The 19892-nt window shown below is 38.8% G+C and overlaps 1 protein-coding gene across 1 annotated transcript in view; it reads right to left on the bottom strand.

Annotated features, from left to right (window-relative positions):
* Positions 1–995: 995 nt before the first annotated feature.
* LOC127160301 (C-C motif chemokine 4 homolog) overlaps positions 996–19892 on the bottom strand; it is a 39949-nt gene continuing 21052 nt past the window's right edge. Inside the window, exon 4 of the mRNA XM_051102964.1 lies at positions 996–1013. Coding sequence (XP_050958921.1) covers positions 1002–1013 — 12 coding nt within the window. The 3' untranslated portion in view covers positions 996–1001. The remainder of the gene's footprint in view (positions 1014–19892) is intronic.

Here is a 19892-nt window from a genome sequence, read left to right as displayed (position 1 = left end):
TTTATTGTGAACCGATTATGTCCCTCAGTCTATCTTAAACTGATCAGAGACCAGTTTGGTTTATTTTAATAGATTTTTTTAGTTGTTGGGGCTGGTCCTAGATCAGGGCTTGGTGGTCCATTTTAACCTGAGTGAGTTCAGTATATCTAAACTGATGTTATTTTAGCCATACTTACCCAAAGTACCCTTTATAATAAACTCACTTTACATTCCAAATGGAAATGAGAATGAAATCGCTCTTTTGTTTCTGTTGGATAGTTTAGATTTCTAACACGCAGGCTCCGGGTCTAACACATGCCAAACAGCATATAGACAGCGACGTACACAAAACTCTCAATGCAAAGGGCAATAAAGAGTCCCTGTATGCCTCATGTGATCACACACTATTATATATTTTGCAGGTTTGTCATTATGCAAGTTTGAAAACACTCCATTCTTCCTGTCGTGGATTGATAAACCACACAGATGCTCTGAAGCACATGTTTAGTTTTAAGGTTTTTAGTATAACGGTATTCTGGGAAAAAGAAAAAAACCTTTCTTTAACCACTCTACAGTTTTTTTTAACAGTAGACCTGAACATGGCTCTAGACATTTGTTTGTTTTCTTATTATTTTTTGTATATGTATACACTTTTCAATTTCCGATTCATCTGTTTCGTCTGTTATTCTTTCTGGCTAACTGTACATTATTAAACATGAGATGTTCTGCTGATGAGAGTTATATACTGTCTTTTCCACTTTTTATGCTACTTTAATAGACCTACATGAATATGCACATGCACACATTAGAAAGAGTCTGACACCAGGTAGTCTCAGTGCATTTTAATATTTATTTGCATAGATTGAGCAGTAAATAAAGACAGTTTTACATTCAGTTGCTTGAAATATTAATCAGGAAATGCAAAAATACATTTATTAAGAAAGGACTGTTGTGTAAAGCAATAACAGTATTATTTTGTTCACTTTTTTTTTTTTTTTTGTTCACTATTATTGTACTTTTTTTCAAGCTGCTTTTTCTTCTTCAAGCTGCTTTTGTTTTTTCAAGATGCTCCATCACTTTCTTTATCCAAGGCTCGTCTGGTTTCACACAAAATTCTAAACCTTTCTGTGTCGTAATCCTGAGGGGAAAACGTTTAAATTTCACATTTACATTTTGCTAGTGTAGTGGACAGCACATTCCAGGGCCCAGTTTATGGCAGGAGCCCTCCCTGACCACAATACTGGACATAGGTTTGCTACATTTTGATTGGATCTTGGTGAACTAACATAAACTAACTGTCCAACGGCATCAGATAAAGATGCCAGGACAACAGCCAGACATCTCTTAGAGCGCAAGAAGACCACCTTTGGTACAAAGCCGGGGAAGGACAGAACTTCCTATTGGTCAAAATGCAGTTTGTGCCCTTCACCCACCTTGAGACTGATTCCTAATGGTTTGGCCTGTGACCGACCATAAAAATTCCTTAGGACCTCCAGATGCAGCAGCAGTGGCTGAAACTAAGAGAGATCATGGAGATCCATCCAAATCCATTCATAACTATGTTTTCAAACCTTAAAACTGATACACACTACAACACACATTTTATACTTATTCAGAGAAATAAGTATTCCTTATGACAGCAACGTGTAGTGCAACATCTTACACAAACTTAGCTGTTAATGGACCAATGAATACATGCATGACAGTTCAATCTTTCCCCATCATGTTTGGACTTAATGTGTTCGTGACATTGCCAAATGCATTCTGGTTATGGTTTGGAAAGTGAGAAATGCACCGCTAAAACTTTAGTGACACTTTTCTAGCTTTGTGTTTGGACTGTGCAAATACATTCCACAGGAGGAAGGAAGGGTGGGCAACCACGTGTCCCCCCCACTCTGATGGAACCAGCTAATCACAGCATGGAAATGGAGAAGCGCCAAATTGCAATCCCTTTCCAATGAGGAGGAGATAAAGGTACCCTTCCAAAAGACACTCCTTGTTCTGAGTCTGCTGCCCGTCAGGGTGAGACAATAGTAGAAACACCTCTGTTCTGAGTCTCCGGCACGTCCAGGGGACGTTAACAGAAAAACCTCTGTTCTGAGTCTGAATCCCATAGGGGAAAGACACAACAGAAACACCCCGTTCTGAGTCTCCGGCACATCCAGGGGACGTTAACAGATCAACCTCCGTTGTGAGTCTGCTACCTGTGAAGGAAAAGACACCAACAGAACAAACCTGTGTTCTGAGTCTGAGACCCGCAAAGGAAAGGACTGTAACAGAACAACAACTTCCCCATTCAGAAAGACTGTAACAGATACACAGTTCTGAGTCTCGGTTCTGTAAGGGATGAGACAGAAACAGATCAACCCCCGTTCTGAGTCTCCGGCCTGCAAAGGTGAGACAACAACAGATACCAAGTCCAAGTCTCCAGCTTTTGAGGCAGCAACAGATACGACCACATTCTGAGCCTCTAGCCTGCGAGGAAAGAGATAATCTATGTTCAGAGTCTTTTATCCAGCAAGACAACAATTGATGCAGCATCCTGAGTCTCCATCCTAGAGAGACAAAGTGGATTGACCAAGTTCTGAGTCTCTAGCCCAGAGAGGCAGAAGACACACAGACATTTGCAACAGGTTAAGCCCCGGCGAGCAATCCTTCACTTCAGGTACTTTTGCTTGCGTGTTCCAAGCTAAGGACCTTCAGCACCTACTCCAGGACCACATCTGCGTGTTCCAGATCTTAGGACCCTCGGTGCTCCAGGAGACCAGCATCCCACAGCGCTTCATCTTCAAGGCTGTCGAAACGGATTCCTGCTCCTTTCCCCACTGTACTGCCACCAGTGCAACCAGTGGAAGAAGTCGCCGCCACTGGACTGTTCACTCAACCACAGCGAACGTAAATATCACTTCCAAACCTCTTCCAGAGACCTTGGCATTGTTGTATATTATCAGTATATGATTTTCTAAGTTACATTAGGTATTATATAGCTGATTGCAGTTGATAACAAATTACACATATTTGTTTGATGCATAGTAAGGTTATTCACCTTATTTGTTTCAGAGTAGGAACAGTTTATCTTTCCAGATAATGTAGCTCTGATATAGCAACTCCCAACATAATCACTTGCTTTTTATGCATCTTATGCACTTTATTCCTTCTTCATTCATGGTATTCATTTAGTAGTTGTTGATTACTCTTGTCTATCTTGTTAATAAAAGTTATTTTATTACAACTTGTGTCTTCCTTGGGTTGATAATACAGAAGAGGTTCTACAAGTTAGAGATCCCACCAATCTTTCTTATGTGATGTACTCATAACCACACATCAATTGACACGTGATCCAAGAATCATAATGTCAGCTGTGACATGAGTGCCCATCACTACCGTATTTCACCTCCCTAGGTTGGCGAAAGCGAAATTTATTACACTAGTGTTCACAAAATTGATCTTATCATTTGTTTACAATTTAACAGGAGCATATGGCAATTTTTCTAAATAATATATTTTAGAGTTAAATACTTACACAATGCCTGCTTGAGGGCAATGTGAATCTGTCGTCTCAGCACTCAAAATTTTTTTGGCTGGGATTTCAAAGTCAACATATCTGAAGCAGCACTTCTTAGGAATTACATCAGCAGCAGCTGTTGGTGAAATAAAATGTTTTGTTAAAATTTCTAACTTTCTAATTTTCTAACTGACCGTATCCATCCCTGTATAAAATATGTTAAATATAAATATGTGCAGATATTACTCATTTTTCAAAATAAAGGTCTTTTCTAGGACTTTAGGCTTTGTGAAGGACAATTCTTCTTATCTAACCCTATCTGACTGGTTAATCAGCATATTGGTTTGTTTCTGTCATACTCCTTGGAGTGTTTGTGTTGGTTTTACCCTTTGTCACACCCCCGTTGGACTGTTTTGTTGGTTTCTCCCTCTTGTGTCCATATATGGTTTTTCCTGTTCCGTTCCTTGTTAAGTCATTATTGGTTAATCACCCACACCTGTCTTTGTATGGTTAGCACTCCTTTATAAGTTGGATTCTGTTCATTGTTTAGTTGTCTGCTGTTAAAGTTATGTTGGCTCCTTTCTGTTCTTGTCTGGAGTTACTGTTTGTGGAATTTATTGAAGACTTTTCATTATATTACGTTGTCGTGATTCGTCTCATTCAACACACAGCCGTGACAGTTTCTAGGTTCTTTCAAGATTTTTCAATACGTGTTTGGTTGCTTACTGAGGATTACAAAGTTCACTGAGTAACATGCAAAGCCTCTACTATGGTACCTGGATGTACAATGATTTTGTTTCTAATTTGATCCATTTTAAATCACTTTAAATTTATGTTCAACTTTATATATTATATACATAATAATTTTGTCTTAAAAGAACTTTAAGAGAACTTACGTGAAGCCTCAGAAGTCCAGACCATCAGCAGGACCAGCCCAAACACCAGACACAAAGTAGATGCCCTCATGCTTTCTGATCTGAAGCTGATCTTGAAGCTTTAATAATGAGTTGTTACAGATGTCTGACACAATCTGAGTCTGCACCAATGCTTTCGGACGTGATGTTAGATAGGAACTCAGATCTGTGGTTTTATAAGTGTTCTGCAGTGCCCCTCCTTTTCTCAAAAGCCCACATGGAGAATCACATTTGCTGTGCTGGGTCTGTGCTTTTTGTGCTGTCAGAAAAAGTACAGTTCTGTTGCTGGGATGGTACCCTAAGGTAAAAAGGTGAAAAGGTACAAATATGTACTTTTAAAGTGCATAATATAATTTAATATGTGTCTTTAAGGTACCAATGTGTACCGTTTAGGGGTATATAAAGTACAAAGATGTACCTTTTCCCTTTTGTACCTTAGGGTACTGCCCCAGCAACAGAACTGTACCTATTTTTTCTGAAAGTGTGCAAGCAGAGATCGTGACAAGATAAAATTCAGGTGCAGTTTTTTGTTGATATCCATTTCAAGAAAGAAAGGTGTACGTCTTTAATTCTAATTAATTAACACTTTAACGTGTTAATTAATTAGTTATCAAAAAATAATGCGATTACAATATTTTAACGCACTCCGTACTCCATTACTAATGTGCTTCACTTTAGTTTTGCCATTTTCTTATTAGTAGATTTTTATTTCTCCATTTCTTTTCAAGAATTTAAAATGGAATACATTGTTCGATAAGTGAGATCTCTGAACTCCTTGAAAGTCCTGGAATTTCATTTTTATAGTATCTTTACAAACCCTGTTTATATCACAACGTTCTGAAAAAAAGAAAAGTCAGAATTGCGAGAAATAAACTTTCCTGACAAGATAAAATTCAGGTGTCACCAGTTTACAGCACATCGTAAAACTGTGCAGTTTTTTGTTGATGGCCATTACAAGAAAGTAAGTCATGCATATTTTAATTCTAATTAATTAACACTTCAACATGTTAATTAATTAGTTATGAAAAAATAATGCGATTAAAATATTTTAATGCACTGGCCCCATCCTCAGACCTGTACGTCATCTTGTATTTCATATAGTTGACGGCTGGCAAATGTGATGCAGGGCAACAAATGCAGTAATGCCCTAAATTTCAAGATATTGGTACAATAAAATGCCCTGTATGTGTTTTGTCTCATATTCAAATCACATATCACAAGGGCAGCAAGAGCAATATGACACAAGTAGTGATATATATATGCAAATTTATACATATTCATTCAGATTCATCTCTCACACTCACATAAAACACAGTCATTCACACATTCATTACTTCATTATTATATTAGTTATTTTATACTATTTGTATACATTTTCATTTATTAAATAAATAAATAAATTCAGCCATTAAAATAATGTATTTTGAATGTACAGAATGTCTACTCTAATTTTTATTCTATATTTTATTTTATTTAGATAAATAATTGAAGTCAAGTAAATGAGTTATGATAAATATAAATTAAGAAAATTAATTCTAATTAATGTCTTTAGATTATAAATATATACTTTTACTTATTTAGATGATTACTGTATATATTTATATACAGTCATGTGAAAAAGTTAGGACACCCTATTGAATTTCATAGTTTTCTGTATCAGGACATAATAAAAAATTGTCTGGTCCTTGGCAGGTCTTAAAATTTGGAAAATAAATCCTCAGATAAACGTCATCACATGACATATCACACAGTGTCATTATTTATTTAAGAAAAATAAAGCCAAGATGGAAAGGCCATGTGTGACGAAGTTAGGACACCCTATGAGTCAATTACTTGTAGATCCACTTTTAGCAGCAATAACTTGAAGCATTCATTTTCTGTGTGACTTTATCAGTCTCTCACATCGTTCTGGAGGAGTTTGGATCACTCTTCTTTTCAACGTTGCTCCAGTTTATTGAGGTTTGTGGGCATTTGCTTATGCACAGCTCTCACCACAGCATTTGAGCCAGGATGAGATCTGGACTTGGACTGGGCTATTGCAACACTTTGATTCTTTTCTTTTCAGCCATTCTGTTGCAGATTTGCTGGTGTGCTTGGGATCATTGTCCTGTTGCATAACCCAATTTTGGCCCAACTTCAGATGTCGGACAGATGCCTTCCCATTTGGCTCTATAATACTTTGATATACAGATAAGTTCATGGGCAACTCGATGACTGTGAGGTGCCCAGGTCCTTGGTTTTTTTTAGATAGAAGAGGCTTTCTTCTGCCAAGCCTTCCAAAGATGCCATTTTTGTCCCATATTTTTCTAATTGTATTGTCATGAACTTTATCATTTAACATGTTAACTGAGGCCTGTAGAGTCTGAGGTGTAGTTCTTGGGTTGTCTGCCATTTCTCTGAGCTTTACACGGTCTGATCTTGGGGTGAATTTTCTGGGACGTCCACTCCTGGAAGGAGAGGTGTCTGTTTTGAATGTCTCCCACTTGTGAATAAACCTCAGTTTGTTTGGAAATGGCCATGTTACTCTTCTCAGATTGATGGCAGCAACATTTGGTTCTCTGAGATGATTGCTGATGTCTTACCTCCTTGGCATTGTGTTAACACAGGCCTGAAGGCTCCAGACCAGAAAACTGCCAAAGCTTATGCTTTTATAGAGGCGCTTAGACTTGCTGATGATCAGATAATCAAAGGTATTTGATTAGCAGCGCTCGACTGTTATTTACCCTCTTAATTCCAGTGTTAACAGTAAGGGTGTCCATACTTTGTCACACATGGCTTTTCCATTTTGGCTTTATTTTTGTTCAGTAAATAATGACACGCTGCAATTTCCCATGTGTTTTTGTTCATCTGAGGTTTTATTTTCAAAATTTTAAGACCAGCCAAGGACCAGTTTTTTTAAATGATGTCCTGATACGGAAAACCATGGAATTCAATAGGGTGTCCAAACGTTTTCACATGACTGTACATGTACTGTATACACATTCATTCGTATACATCTCTCATACTCAAATTGCAAAATCATTATTATATTAGTTATTTTATTCTATTTCTATTTTATATTTACATAAATATTCTATTAATACATAAATAAATAATCAAATTCAGGAATTAAAAATAATGTATTTTGAATGTACAGAATGTCTATTTAAATAATTAAATAAATCTAGATAAATACAAATTTAGAGAATAATCATTTAGATAAAATTCAAATGATTTTCTATAGATTTTTACTATATATTTTACTTCTATTTAGATGATTACTGTATTGCCTAAATACAATATATATATATTTTTTTTTTTTAATCTAGTTCCCACACAAGTCTTATGTAATATGTTTTCATGTATAAAAATACCACTATAGTGGTTTAGATAACGCTGGTAAAAAAAAAAAAAAAAAAAAAACTATTCAGAACAAAAACATCCGGTTTTCCCGGGTGGTGCATATTAGCATCTTAGCCTGATAAAAATTAAGATCTCTGCACTGTTGGCCTGTTGTTGTTGTAGTAGTTGTTGTTTATGATATGTACCCTCATTTTCATGTGCAGTAAATGGCATATATGTAAATACTAGGGGTGTGCAAAGCAGCCGGTATTTGTATCTGTATTTGTATTTGTTGAGGAGGGAAAAGTATTTGTATTTGTATTCGAGTAAAATTCAAAATAGGCGTAAAAATCCAGTTTTTTTGCGTTACACTTCTACACACTTTTTTGGCTGGTGGAGGACCAAGAGATGGCTCAGCAGCTAAGGTTAACTGGGGAGTCGCTCTCTAAACGTGGGGTATTAAAATAGCTTTTGAATGCGCGCGCGCGTTTTACTTTCGGTTTCGTTTTAACGATGGCGCTAAACTCTCTGCGGTGCTGAGCGTCTATACAAGACATTAATTTAACAAAGCAATTTAAAAGTGGTGGGACACAAACGCAGTGGCGGTTCTAGACAAATTTTACTAGGGGGGGCCAAGAAGGGGCCAGTGTTTAACCAGAGGGGCACATTAAAAAATGACAACAAATGATATTTAAAGATTATAAACTTTATTTTACTTTAAAATCATACAAACATTTATTATGTACACGAGTGAGTGCAGGTGCAAAAGAGGTAGGGCCATAAAAAAAAATGATAAATACAGTACAGTACACATTAGTTCATGCACTGTGAACTAACATGAACAGCTGTATATTTTTATTAACTAACGTTAACAAAGATTAACAAATACAGTAACAAATGTAAAAGTGTTACCAAGCTTTTAAACATCTCGAAACCAGCCATTTACAAACTTGATTTCATTATCAGTGTGAAAAACAAAAGTAACACGGTTATGTGCAAGAACAACAAGTCACTCACGAGATGAAATTGTTTCGCTTACCTTCGACTCTTGCAACAGGAGAAATGAATCGTAGCTCCTCTATCAAGAGTAGTTAGTTGTTGCTGCGCTCTCATTCACCGAGCAGCGCCACAGTGTTTCGGTGCGCCGCTCTTACCCGTGTAGAACGATGCGTCGCATTAGTTCCGCTTTTGGCGCTCGTGTGTAAAATCTTAATAAATTCATAATTGTTTTATTTGGTCAGCACGGGGGGGCCACAGGGGTGGCCAGGGACATGTCTACAGAGGCACGGGCCTCCCTAGGCCTCCGTGTAGAACCGCCACTGCACAAACGGGATCTTTAAAAAATGTGTCCCCGGTGGAAATTACGCCCTGCGTGAGTGGAGTTATCATTTGATGTGAATGTATGCCGCGTTGTACAGTATATTGAGACGGAGGCGCCAGAATTGCGTCTGACAGAATGTGCGCTGCAGCACAAAATATAGTATATTTTTTCAAAAGCAGATTGTGGAGACATTTTAATTGTCCACAATCAAAAATCGTCATATCACACACCCCTAACTGCAATGTAGTTTGTGCAAATCTGGATCAGAGGTTGGTTAAGAGAGAAAAAAACGGCCGGTTCCGAGTTTGAGCGGAGCGCAGTGTCAGTGACAGGGAGTGATTGACGGCTAATATCTAAAATCTGCATTAAAGTTAAGAATGTACAGATCAAGTTTAATTAGTTATGTAATGTTGGAGAGTACGGCGAAACTTTCACTGTATCAGCTCACAGCAGTCTGGGCAGTAGTTTGGCTAGCGAAAGTTTTGTAAAGAAATAAAAACAAGTCGCACCAAGTCAAGTCAAGTCAAGTCAAGTCACCTTTATTTATATACCGCCTTTAACAATACAGAATTGTGACAAGGCGGCTGTACAGTATTAAATAGGAAACAGTACATCAAGGCAAACCAAAGGCAACATTAAACACTCACATTATAGGTAAAGGTAGTTAATCAAAAACAATAAAATAAAATGCAATATTGTGTTAAGAGAAAGTGTCCCCAACTAAGCAAGCCAGAGGCGACAGCGGCAAGGAACCAAAACTCCATCGGTGACAAATGGAGAAAAAAACCTTGGGAGAAACCAGGCTCAGTCGGGGGGCCAGTTCTCCTCTGGCCAAAGTTCCCGTGGTCTTGTGCCGACAGCCGTCTAGGTGATGTGGTCTTTAATGTGGATCCGTCTCTGGGGCTCATCTAGTTGATGTGGACTCCGCTGACATTCAGGGCTGTAGAGGTCGTCTCTAGGTGCTGATCCACCGTCTGGGCTGGGTTCGGACTGGATCCGGGGGACTGCAGTGACCATCTGATCTGGATACGGACTGGATCTGGTGGTTAATGTGACCTCGGAATAAGAGAGAAACAGACTAATATTAGCGTAGATGCCATTCTTCTGACGATGCACCGAGTACATCGGGTGTTATGGGAAGTGTTCCCGGTTCCGGTTGACCTAATTAGTGCAGCCTAACAATCCTTTAACGGATTTGAATTATAAGAATGTGGATTTGTTATGTGTAAGCAAGGTTAAAGAGATGGGTCTTTAATCTAGATTTAAACTGACAGAGTGTGTCTGCGTCCCGAACATTGTAGGGTAGATTGTTCCAGAGTTTGGGTGCTAAATAAGAAAAAGATCTGCCGCCCGCGGTTGATTTTGATATTCTCGGTATTATCAAATTGCCAGAGTTTTGAGAACGCAGCGGACGTGAGGGACTATAATGCGATAAGAGCTCACTCAGGTACTGGGGAGCTAAACCATTCAGGGCTTTATAAGTAATTAGCAAGATTTTAAAATCTATACGATGTTTAATAGGGAGCCAGTGCAGTGTAGACAGAACCGGGCTAATATGATCATACTTTTTGGTTCTAGTAAGAACTCTAGCTGCTGCATTTTGGACCAGCTGGATTCTGTTTATTAAGCGAGCAGAACAACCACCCAATAAAGCATTACAATAATCTAACCGTGAGGTCATAAACGCATGAATTAATGTTTCAGCATTTGACATTGATAGCATAGGTCGTAGTTTAGATATATTTTTTCCACAACGATTTCTCGCACTCGCACAAATGCTTCCAAATATATTTTGAGGTCGCGCAGATTAAATTTTGGGAGCATATGCGACCAAAACGGTCGCAATTTCGAGCCCTGCCCCCAACCCCTCCGACTCCTGAATGTCACTCACTCACTCAATCATGCGGGCATGCACTGCGGTCTCATGAGGAAACGCAGCTTTTTGATATAAAGTTTTTCTTGTTCCCGAATACAAATATTTTTTTAAGTATTTGTTCGAAATAAGTATTTGTAAAAAATACGCTATTTGTGCCTTTCCGAATACCGTATTCGGGTTCGGCTCCACCCCTAGTAAATACTCTACTAAAATGTGTATGAATATGTCTGTATATCTGTATCAGCTCACAACTAATGCAGACCTGCTAAAATATTATGACTAATCCAAATTAAAGTGAATGAACCATAAACCGACCTGATTCAGCAGAACATCAAAACCCCTGAGGAACCACCAGCAGTGTGTTATTTTTTATTTCTTTAGTAAGTGACATGAGAAACATTAACTTGCTTTGTAAGTGTAAAGTGTGACTCAATTAGGTACGAGATATGCTTAGTATTATGTATGCAGTGATTAAACCCTTATGATTCATTTCAAGCAATTTGCTAGCAAAAAATAGTTCAAATTAAAAGAGTCATGCATTTTTGACTTTCAACATCATAACGATTTTAAAAAGCACATAATGATGTGATGAAAATAGGTGAAATGGAGCATTTTGAAACTCTGAATCAGTTAAACCATTGGGTCACAAAATTATTCATTATTTCGAAGCGCTCCAATGAAATTATAAATTTGTTTCAGATCAGGATTTCTGAGAACTTTCATGAATCCTTTGTTGCTGATTTTTTTTCTTAAACAGTAGATAACATCAAAATATTAATTTATGTTTATGTACATCAAATATGTAGTACAGCTATAAAAAGAAAAAAAGAAAGTATACACAAATACAAATCCCTTCGAGAAAATTAACAGTGGTTTTACTATAGTATACTTTGTAATATTTCAGTAGTAATACTTCACTCCTCACTCCATTACTAACGTGCTTCACTTTGTTTTTGCCGTTTTCTTATTAGTAGATTTTTTTTTATCCATTTCTTTTCAAGAATTTGAAACGGAATACATATAAGTGAGTATACGTTCAATAAGTGAGATCTCTGAACTCCTTGAAAGTCCTGGAATTTCATTTTGTAGTATCTGTACCACACAGTTCTGAAAAAAAAATCAAAATTGTGAGAAATAAACTTGCATTTGTGATAGAAAAAATGTTAGAATTGTTTATATTTTATAATTTTGATTTGTTTCCTTAGAATAAACTCGCAGTTCTGACTCTCATTCCAACAACACCCCTTCACTGCACAGAATTAGAATTATGAGGAAAAAAGTTAGTTTATATCTCAATTCTGAGAAAAAAAAAAAAAAAAAAAAAGAAAATAACCATTAGGGAATGTTTTCAGCAAGTTATTTCTAGGCTATTTAACAACAACCACCTTGCAACATTCTGGGAATATTATTTTATGGTTACAAAAAAATATAACCTAAAAAGAACATTCTAAGAACAGTAATATAATAGGGAATGGAACGTTCTAATAACGTTTTAAATTACGTTCTTAGAACATTAATATAACGAGAGACTGAAACATTCAAAAAAACACTTTTAATAACGTTCTTAGAACCAAACAAGAATGTTAATACAACATCTACATCTTAATACAACATTCTGAGAACTTCCAAAAATAATAATTTATAATTTTATATATGAATTTTATCTTGACACCTGAATTTTATCTTGTCACGATCTCTGCTTGCACACTCTCAGAAAAATATATATATATTGTGTCATATTGCTGTTGCTGTCGTTGTGATATGTGTTTTTAAATATGAGACAAAACACATATGGGCCATTTTATTTTTACATTTAGGGCATTACTGCATTTCTTGCCCTGCATCACATTTGCCAGCAAGAGCAGCTGGCCCTGGCCAATTTGCTGCCCTAGGCAAGATTTTACCTGGTGCCCCTTGCTTCACAGCCCATTCCACAAATAATACATTTTCTTATTAAAAAATAAATAATAATTAAATAGCTGATGATAGTGAAACATGACACTTAAAATAAGGTATCATTTATTAACATTAGTGAATGTATTAACTAACTTGAACTAACAATAAACACTACATTTGTAACATTATTTATTATTTTTGTTAATGTTATTTATTGAAAATTAACCTTATTTTAAATGGTTTCCAGTGAAACTATAAAATATAGGTGCTGCCTAAGTCACATTATTAATTTCTGATCATAAAACTTTGTATATATGTAATAGAGTATGGAGTGTGTTAAAATATTTTAATTATTATTAACCCTAATATTTTAACATTATTTTTTGATAACTAATTAATTAACATGTTAAAGTGTTAATTAATTAGAATTAAAGACGTACAACTTTCTTTCTTGCAATGGCCATCAACAAAAAACTGCACAGTTTAAAGATGTGCTGTAGACTTGTGACACCTGAATTTTATCTTGTCACGATCTCTGCTTGCACAGAAAAAAAGGTACAGTTCTGTTTCTGGGGCAGTACCCTAAGGTACATCTTTGTACTTTATTTACCCCTAAACGGTACACATTGGTACCTTAAAGACACATATTAAATTATATTATGCACTTTAAAAGTACATATTTGTACCTTTTCACTTTTTTACCTTAGGGTACCATCCCAGCAACAGAACTGTACTTTTTCTGACAGGGCAAAAAGCACAGACCCAGCACAGCAAATGTAATTCTCCATGTGGGCTTTGGAGAAAAGGAGGGGCACTGCAGAACACTTCCTTATCAAACCACAGATCTGAGTTCCTATCTAGCATCACGTCCGAAAGCATTGGTGCAGACTCAGATTGTCTCGGACACCTGTCACAACTCATTATTAAAGCTTCAAGATCAGCTTCAGATCAGAAAACATGAGGGCATCTACTTTGTGTCTGGTGTTTGGGAAATATATTATTTAGAAAAACTGCCATATGCTCCTGTTAAATTGTAAACAAATGATAAAATCATTTTTATGAATGCTAGCAAAATGTGAATGTGAAAATCTGAACTTTCTCCCCTCAGGGTTACAATACAAAAAGGTTTAGAATTTTGTGTGAAACCAGACGAGCCTTGGATAAAGAAATTGATGGAAGCAGCTTGAAAAAGAAAAAGAATTTAAAAAAGCAGGCCAAACAAAGTACAAACTAATACTGTTACTGTTTTATACAACTGTCCTTTTTTAATAAATGTATTTTTGCATCTCCTGATTATTATTTCAAGCAACTGAATGTTAAACTGTCTTTATTTAGCACTCAATCTATGCAAATAAATATTAAAATGCACTGAGACTACCTGGTGTCAGACTCTTTCTAATGTGTGCATGTGCATATTCATGTAGGTCTATTAAAGTAGCATAAATAGTGGAGAAGACGGTATATAACTCTCATCAGCAGAACATCTCATGTTTAGTAATGTAGAGTTTGGCAGAACAAACAACAGACAAAGATAACATAAAAATCTGAATCTGAAATTAACATATAAATATGCAAATAAAGAAACAGAATATATAAGATATAGTTGATTACATATAGGTACTGTTAGTTGCCCTTTCAATAAAATAGGATTTAATACACACACACACACATAAACACAAAAAAAAAAAAAAATCATTACAAGGATGCCATTCTAGTTTTAAGACGATACAGAATACATATGTATGTATGCGTATATGTATATGCATATGTATATATCAGCTCATTGGAAAAAAGATCAATGAACTGAACTAAGTGTCAGATTTAGAAACATACAAAATTTGCAAAAAAAAAAAAAATGTGGGCCCCGAGAACTGGAGTTGAGAACGACTGTATAAGTACATGTACACTACCAGTTAAAAGTTGATTTTTAAAGATTTTTAAAGTTTTAAAGAAATGTCTCTTCTGCTCAACAAGCCTGCATTTAATTGTTCCAAGATACAGCAAAAACAGTAAAACTTTTGATATATTTTTCTGATTTAAAATAACTGTTTCTATTTGAATATATTTTAAAATGCTATTTATTCCTGTGATTTCAATGCTGAATTTTTAGCATCATTACATCATAGTGTCACATGATCTTTCTAATGTTCTGATTTGCTGCTCATTTATTGTTATTATTATTATTATTATGTTGAAAACAGCTGATTAGAATTTTTTTAGGTTTCAGGAATAGAAAGTTCAGATGAACAGCATTTGTCTGAAATAGAAATCTTTTTTAACATTATAAATGTTTTTATCCTCACTTTTGATCAATTTAAAGCATCCTTGCTAAATAAAATTATTAATTTCTATAATTCCCCCTATTTTTTAAAAAACAAAAAAATTTAAATGTTACAAAAGCAAAAAATGCTGCTATTTGGATCTTTTATTTATCCTGAAAAAAGTACTCCTAAATATTGATGATGATAATAATAATAATAATAAATGTTTCTTGAACAGCAAATCAGCATATTAAAACAATTTTTGAAGGATAATGTGACGCTGAAGCCTGGAGTAATGATGCTAAAAAATGTAGCTTTGATCCCAGGAATGAATTACATTTTAAAATATATTCAAATATACAAATATTTGAAATAGTAAAAACATTTCAAAATGTTGCTGTTTTTGCTGTGCTTTGATCAAATAAATGCAGCCTTGGTGAGAAAGGGCTTCTTTAAAAAAGATTACAAATCTTAGTATATGTAGTGTATGTGTTTGTGTATGTATCACTATAACAGCTTAGATATAAAATCTTTGTAATGGCTTTTTGTATTAAAATATTAAAACAACATACTACATTAAACAATCTGTGTGTGGTTGTGAGTCCAGGAAACGTCTAGGTTACGTACGTAACCTAGACATTCCCCTTCAGTCGTTTCACTACGACGTTACATATGGGAACTCGTTTGAGTGACCAATCACCTCTGAGCTTTACAAAAAAGGCCAATGTAATTGGCGAGTGGAGCTTGCGCGCAACGCCACTCCCCCGTACATACGGGTATATAAGATGGCGGCACGCATCCACTTATCAGGTTTTTGCTGAGGAGCCGAGCCGCAGCCCGGCGTCAGCGCGACCTAGGGTTGTGGCAGGGGATGTAACGTCTCCGTTCCCTCCTTCAGGGAACGAGGGTTACGTACGTAACCTAGACGTTCCCCTTCAGTCGTTTCACTACAACGTTACATATGGGAACAGACCCATGGAAAAGGCCACAACCCTAAGGCCGCGTTACGCAAGACACCAAGTGCTGACAGGCGGACGTGTCAGAAAGTGGAGTCAATACGTAACCTTCCCAACACCCTAGGGACCAGTAGAGGGGCCCCATAGGGGTGCCAGATGTACTGAAGCATGGGTTGGGGGGGGAAGCACATGTGGTTTAGGCATGTGGAATAAAGAAATTGAATATATCTATTCTGGTTATAGATATATGAGGGAAAACACAGCCTTCTGGCTGACTGTGGAAAAATACTGAGACATTTGCCACAACCTTCTGGGCGAAGGAGACCCAGTCGGAGCACAGTCACGGACTACTCCGCATCTAGTCCAGACTGCGGGGCATGGAAGACCCAGGGTTCGCCGGAGGGAACATTCTGGGAAATAGCGCACGGATCCCGTGGGAATGGCGCAGCAAGCCGACACCTGCCGGCCTCCCGTAAAATTACCTGATGTTACCTTAACACACGGGAGGACACGGGCTCTACGCGGAGATTATAGAATCTATCGCCCAGCCCGCAGCTCTGCAGATGTCTGCTAGCGAGGCGCCGTGTGCCAGCGCATAGGAGGAGGCAACACTCCTAGTGGAGTGGGCTCGAACTCCTAGGGGGCACGGCTCCCCCTGGCTTTTGTAGGCCAGGGAGATGGCATCTACCACCCAATGGGCCAGCCTCTGCTTGGAGACAGCATTTCCCTTCTGCTGTCCTCCGAAGCAAACAAAGAGCTGCTCGGAGCGTCTGAAGCTCCGGGTGCGGTCCACATAAACCCGTAAGGCACGAACGGGACACAGCAACGCTAAGGCCGGGTCTGCCTCCTCCGGGGGCAGAGCTTGCAGGTTCACCACCTGATCCCGAAAGGGTGTGGTGGGAACCTTGGGCACATAGCCGGGCCGGGGTCTCAGGATAACGTGAGAATCAACCGGCCCGAATTCCAGGCACGCTTCGTTGACAGAGAAGGCTTGTAGGTCCCCTATCCTCTTGATGGAGGCGAGCGCGGTCAGGAGCGCTGTCTTAAGTGACAGGAACTTAAGCTTGACTGAAACCAGCGGCTCGAAGGGAGGTCCCCGCAGGCCCTGAAGGGCGACGGAGAGATCTCAAGAGGGTATGAGGTGCGGTCTAGGAGGGTTAATCCTTCTCGCACCTCTGAGGAACCTCACGACCAGTTGATGCTTCCCGATGGATGCTCCATCGACTGCATCGTGATATGCCGCGATAGCATAAATACTGATAATAAAAGACAGTATCATCAACATAACATCTCATGTTTAATATTGTACTAAGCGTATACAGTTAGAAAGGACAGTTATATAAAGCAGTAGCAGTCTTATTTTGTGCAGATATATTGCATTTTTATTTCTGAAGGTTCTCTATCACAGTCTTTCCAAGCCTCATCTGGTTTCACACAAAATTCAGTTTTACATGTCGTTACCCTGAGGAAGGACAGTTCAAATTTTTACTTTCACATTTTGCTATACACAAAAATGGTTTCCAGCTATTTTTCCAAGCAGTGTCTGGTTTCACACAAGATTGGCCTACAGATGTTGAAACCCTAAGGGAAAAGTTCACATTTGACATGTTTGTTTGCTGTTACAATGTCTATGAACTGAAACACGACCTGTCAGAGATTGGAGATGCTTGAGCTGTTGGTGAGATAAAATATTCACAAATATGTACGTTTTTTTTTTGTTTTGTTTTGTTTTTTTGCTTCATTTTAACAACTTCTTAAATGAATAGACTTTAAGAGAACCTACTTTAAGTCTCAGAAGTCCAGGCCATCAGCAGAACCAGTTAAAACACCCCAAAAAATGTTCTAATGGTTTCTGATCTGAAGTTGATCTGCAGGCTTGATGAAGAGTATGAATTAGAACTTGCTTCACACTTTAAATATTTTCCATGCAGTAAAGACTATCCAGGGAAAACCACTTGGGCGTGGGAAGATCCATCACTCTTCACCCTACATCACCCTGCAAATTGGAGATTTGTGTTTCACACAGAGGAGATTTGGTTTCTGGTACTGGAGGATTCCACTGTGAGCATAATCCTGGGACGCCCGTGGCTTCATCAACATCTTCCAGAACTCCGCTGGGACCCCTGTGACGTCATTCGCTGGAGTGAACAATGTTATGATCAGTGTCCTTCCAACTTCTCTCGACCACATCCCGTTCCAGTTCATCTGGCCTCAACCCAAGTTGAAAGCCCAGAACCAGAAATCCCTCCGGAAATCCCAGCGGGGTATGTGGCATTCCAGGATGTGTTCAGTAAGCAAGCAGCCACCCATCTTCCACCTCATTGGCCATGGGACTGTGCCATCGAGCTGCTGCCTGGGGCCCAACTACCCAAGGGACGAATTTATCCTCTGTCCATCCCGGAGCGGCAGGCTTTGGAGGAGTACATAGCAGAAGCTCTTAAGGTTTACTGTTAAGGTCGACACTTCCACCATCTGAGTTGGAGCGGTGCTCTGTCAAGCGGTCTGCGAGTCTTCTCTCCTCCATCCCTGTGCCGCCTTCTCCCGTAAGCTGTCTCTGATGGAGCAAAATTACGACGTGGGTAATCGGGAACTGCTGGCCATCATGTTGGCCCTGGAGGAGTGGCGTCATTGGCTGGTAGGGGCAACTCATCCATTCACCATCACTGATCACAAAAACCTTTAATATCTACATGAAGCCAAACGTTTAAAACCCATACAGGCCCACTGGGCACTCTTTTTGACAAGGTCCAATTACAAGATCACTTACTGTCCTGGATCCAAGAATGTTACAGCTGACGCCCTCTCACGCCAGTTCTCTATAGATTCACCCTCCAAACCAGAACCCATCATACCATCGGACGTTATTGTCAGCTCCATCATTTGGGACATGGACCAGGAGATCCAGCAAGCCACCCTCCAGGAGCCAGCTCTGCCAGAGTGCCCAAAAGGGAAGATCTACGTGCCTCGCTCCCAACGTCACCCCTTCTGGGCGCAGCTCACCAATCTCTGGGCTCTGGAAACCCAGGCAGCAGACGGACCCTCTTGCTGCTTCAAACTCGTTACTGGTGGCCCAGTATGCACCGTGATACCATCAGGTATGTCCAAAGCTGCTCAATCTGTGTCATGTCTAACTCTCATTGTCAATTAACTACAGGAAAACTGGTACCACTACCCATCCCGCAGAGGCCCTGGTCCCACCTCGGAGTGGACTTTGTTACAGACCTCCCAAATTCTGAAGGTAACATGTGTTCTGGTCATAGTCGACAGATTTCCAAATCCTGCAAGTTTATTCCTTTCAAAGTATTACCAACTGCTCTGGAGACTGCTGAACACCTTTTCCAACAAGTATTCCATCATCCCGGTCTCCCGGAGGAGATCGTGTTGGACCGGGGTCCTCAATTCATCTCTCATGTCTGGAAAGCTTTCTTCAAGCTACTTGGTATCTCTGTTAACCTCTCTTCCGGTTACCATCCACAGACTAATGGCCAGACTGAGAGAAAGATCCAAGAGCTCTGGTCATACTGTCACGAAGACCAACACAGCTGGAGCAGGTTCCTCCCGTGGGCAGAGTACGCACAGAGCTCCCTCCACCAAGATACCACCGGCTTAACACCCTTCCAGTGCGTACTCGGTTATTAGCCTCTGCTGTTTCCCTGGACGGAGAAACCCTGTAATGTTCCAGCTGGTTTTGAGAGAGCGAGAGAGTGTGGGACTCCGCACACCATCATCTACAGCAGGCAGTTTGCAGACACAAGAGTTTCGCCGATGCTAGAAGGAGGGCAGCACCCATGTACTAACCAGGGGATCAAGTCTGGCTCTCCACCCACGACCTGAGTCCCTCAGGAGTCCCTGCTACATTGGTC

The sequence above is a fragment of the Labeo rohita genome, unplaced genomic scaffold (genome assembly GCF_022985175.1).
Source record: "Labeo rohita strain BAU-BD-2019 unplaced genomic scaffold, IGBB_LRoh.1.0 scaffold_321, whole genome shotgun sequence".
NCBI lineage: Eukaryota > Metazoa > Chordata > Actinopteri > Cypriniformes > Cyprinidae > Labeo > Labeo rohita.
Note: the sequence above shows the minus strand (reverse complement) of the source record. Positions and strands in the feature narration are given on the sequence as shown.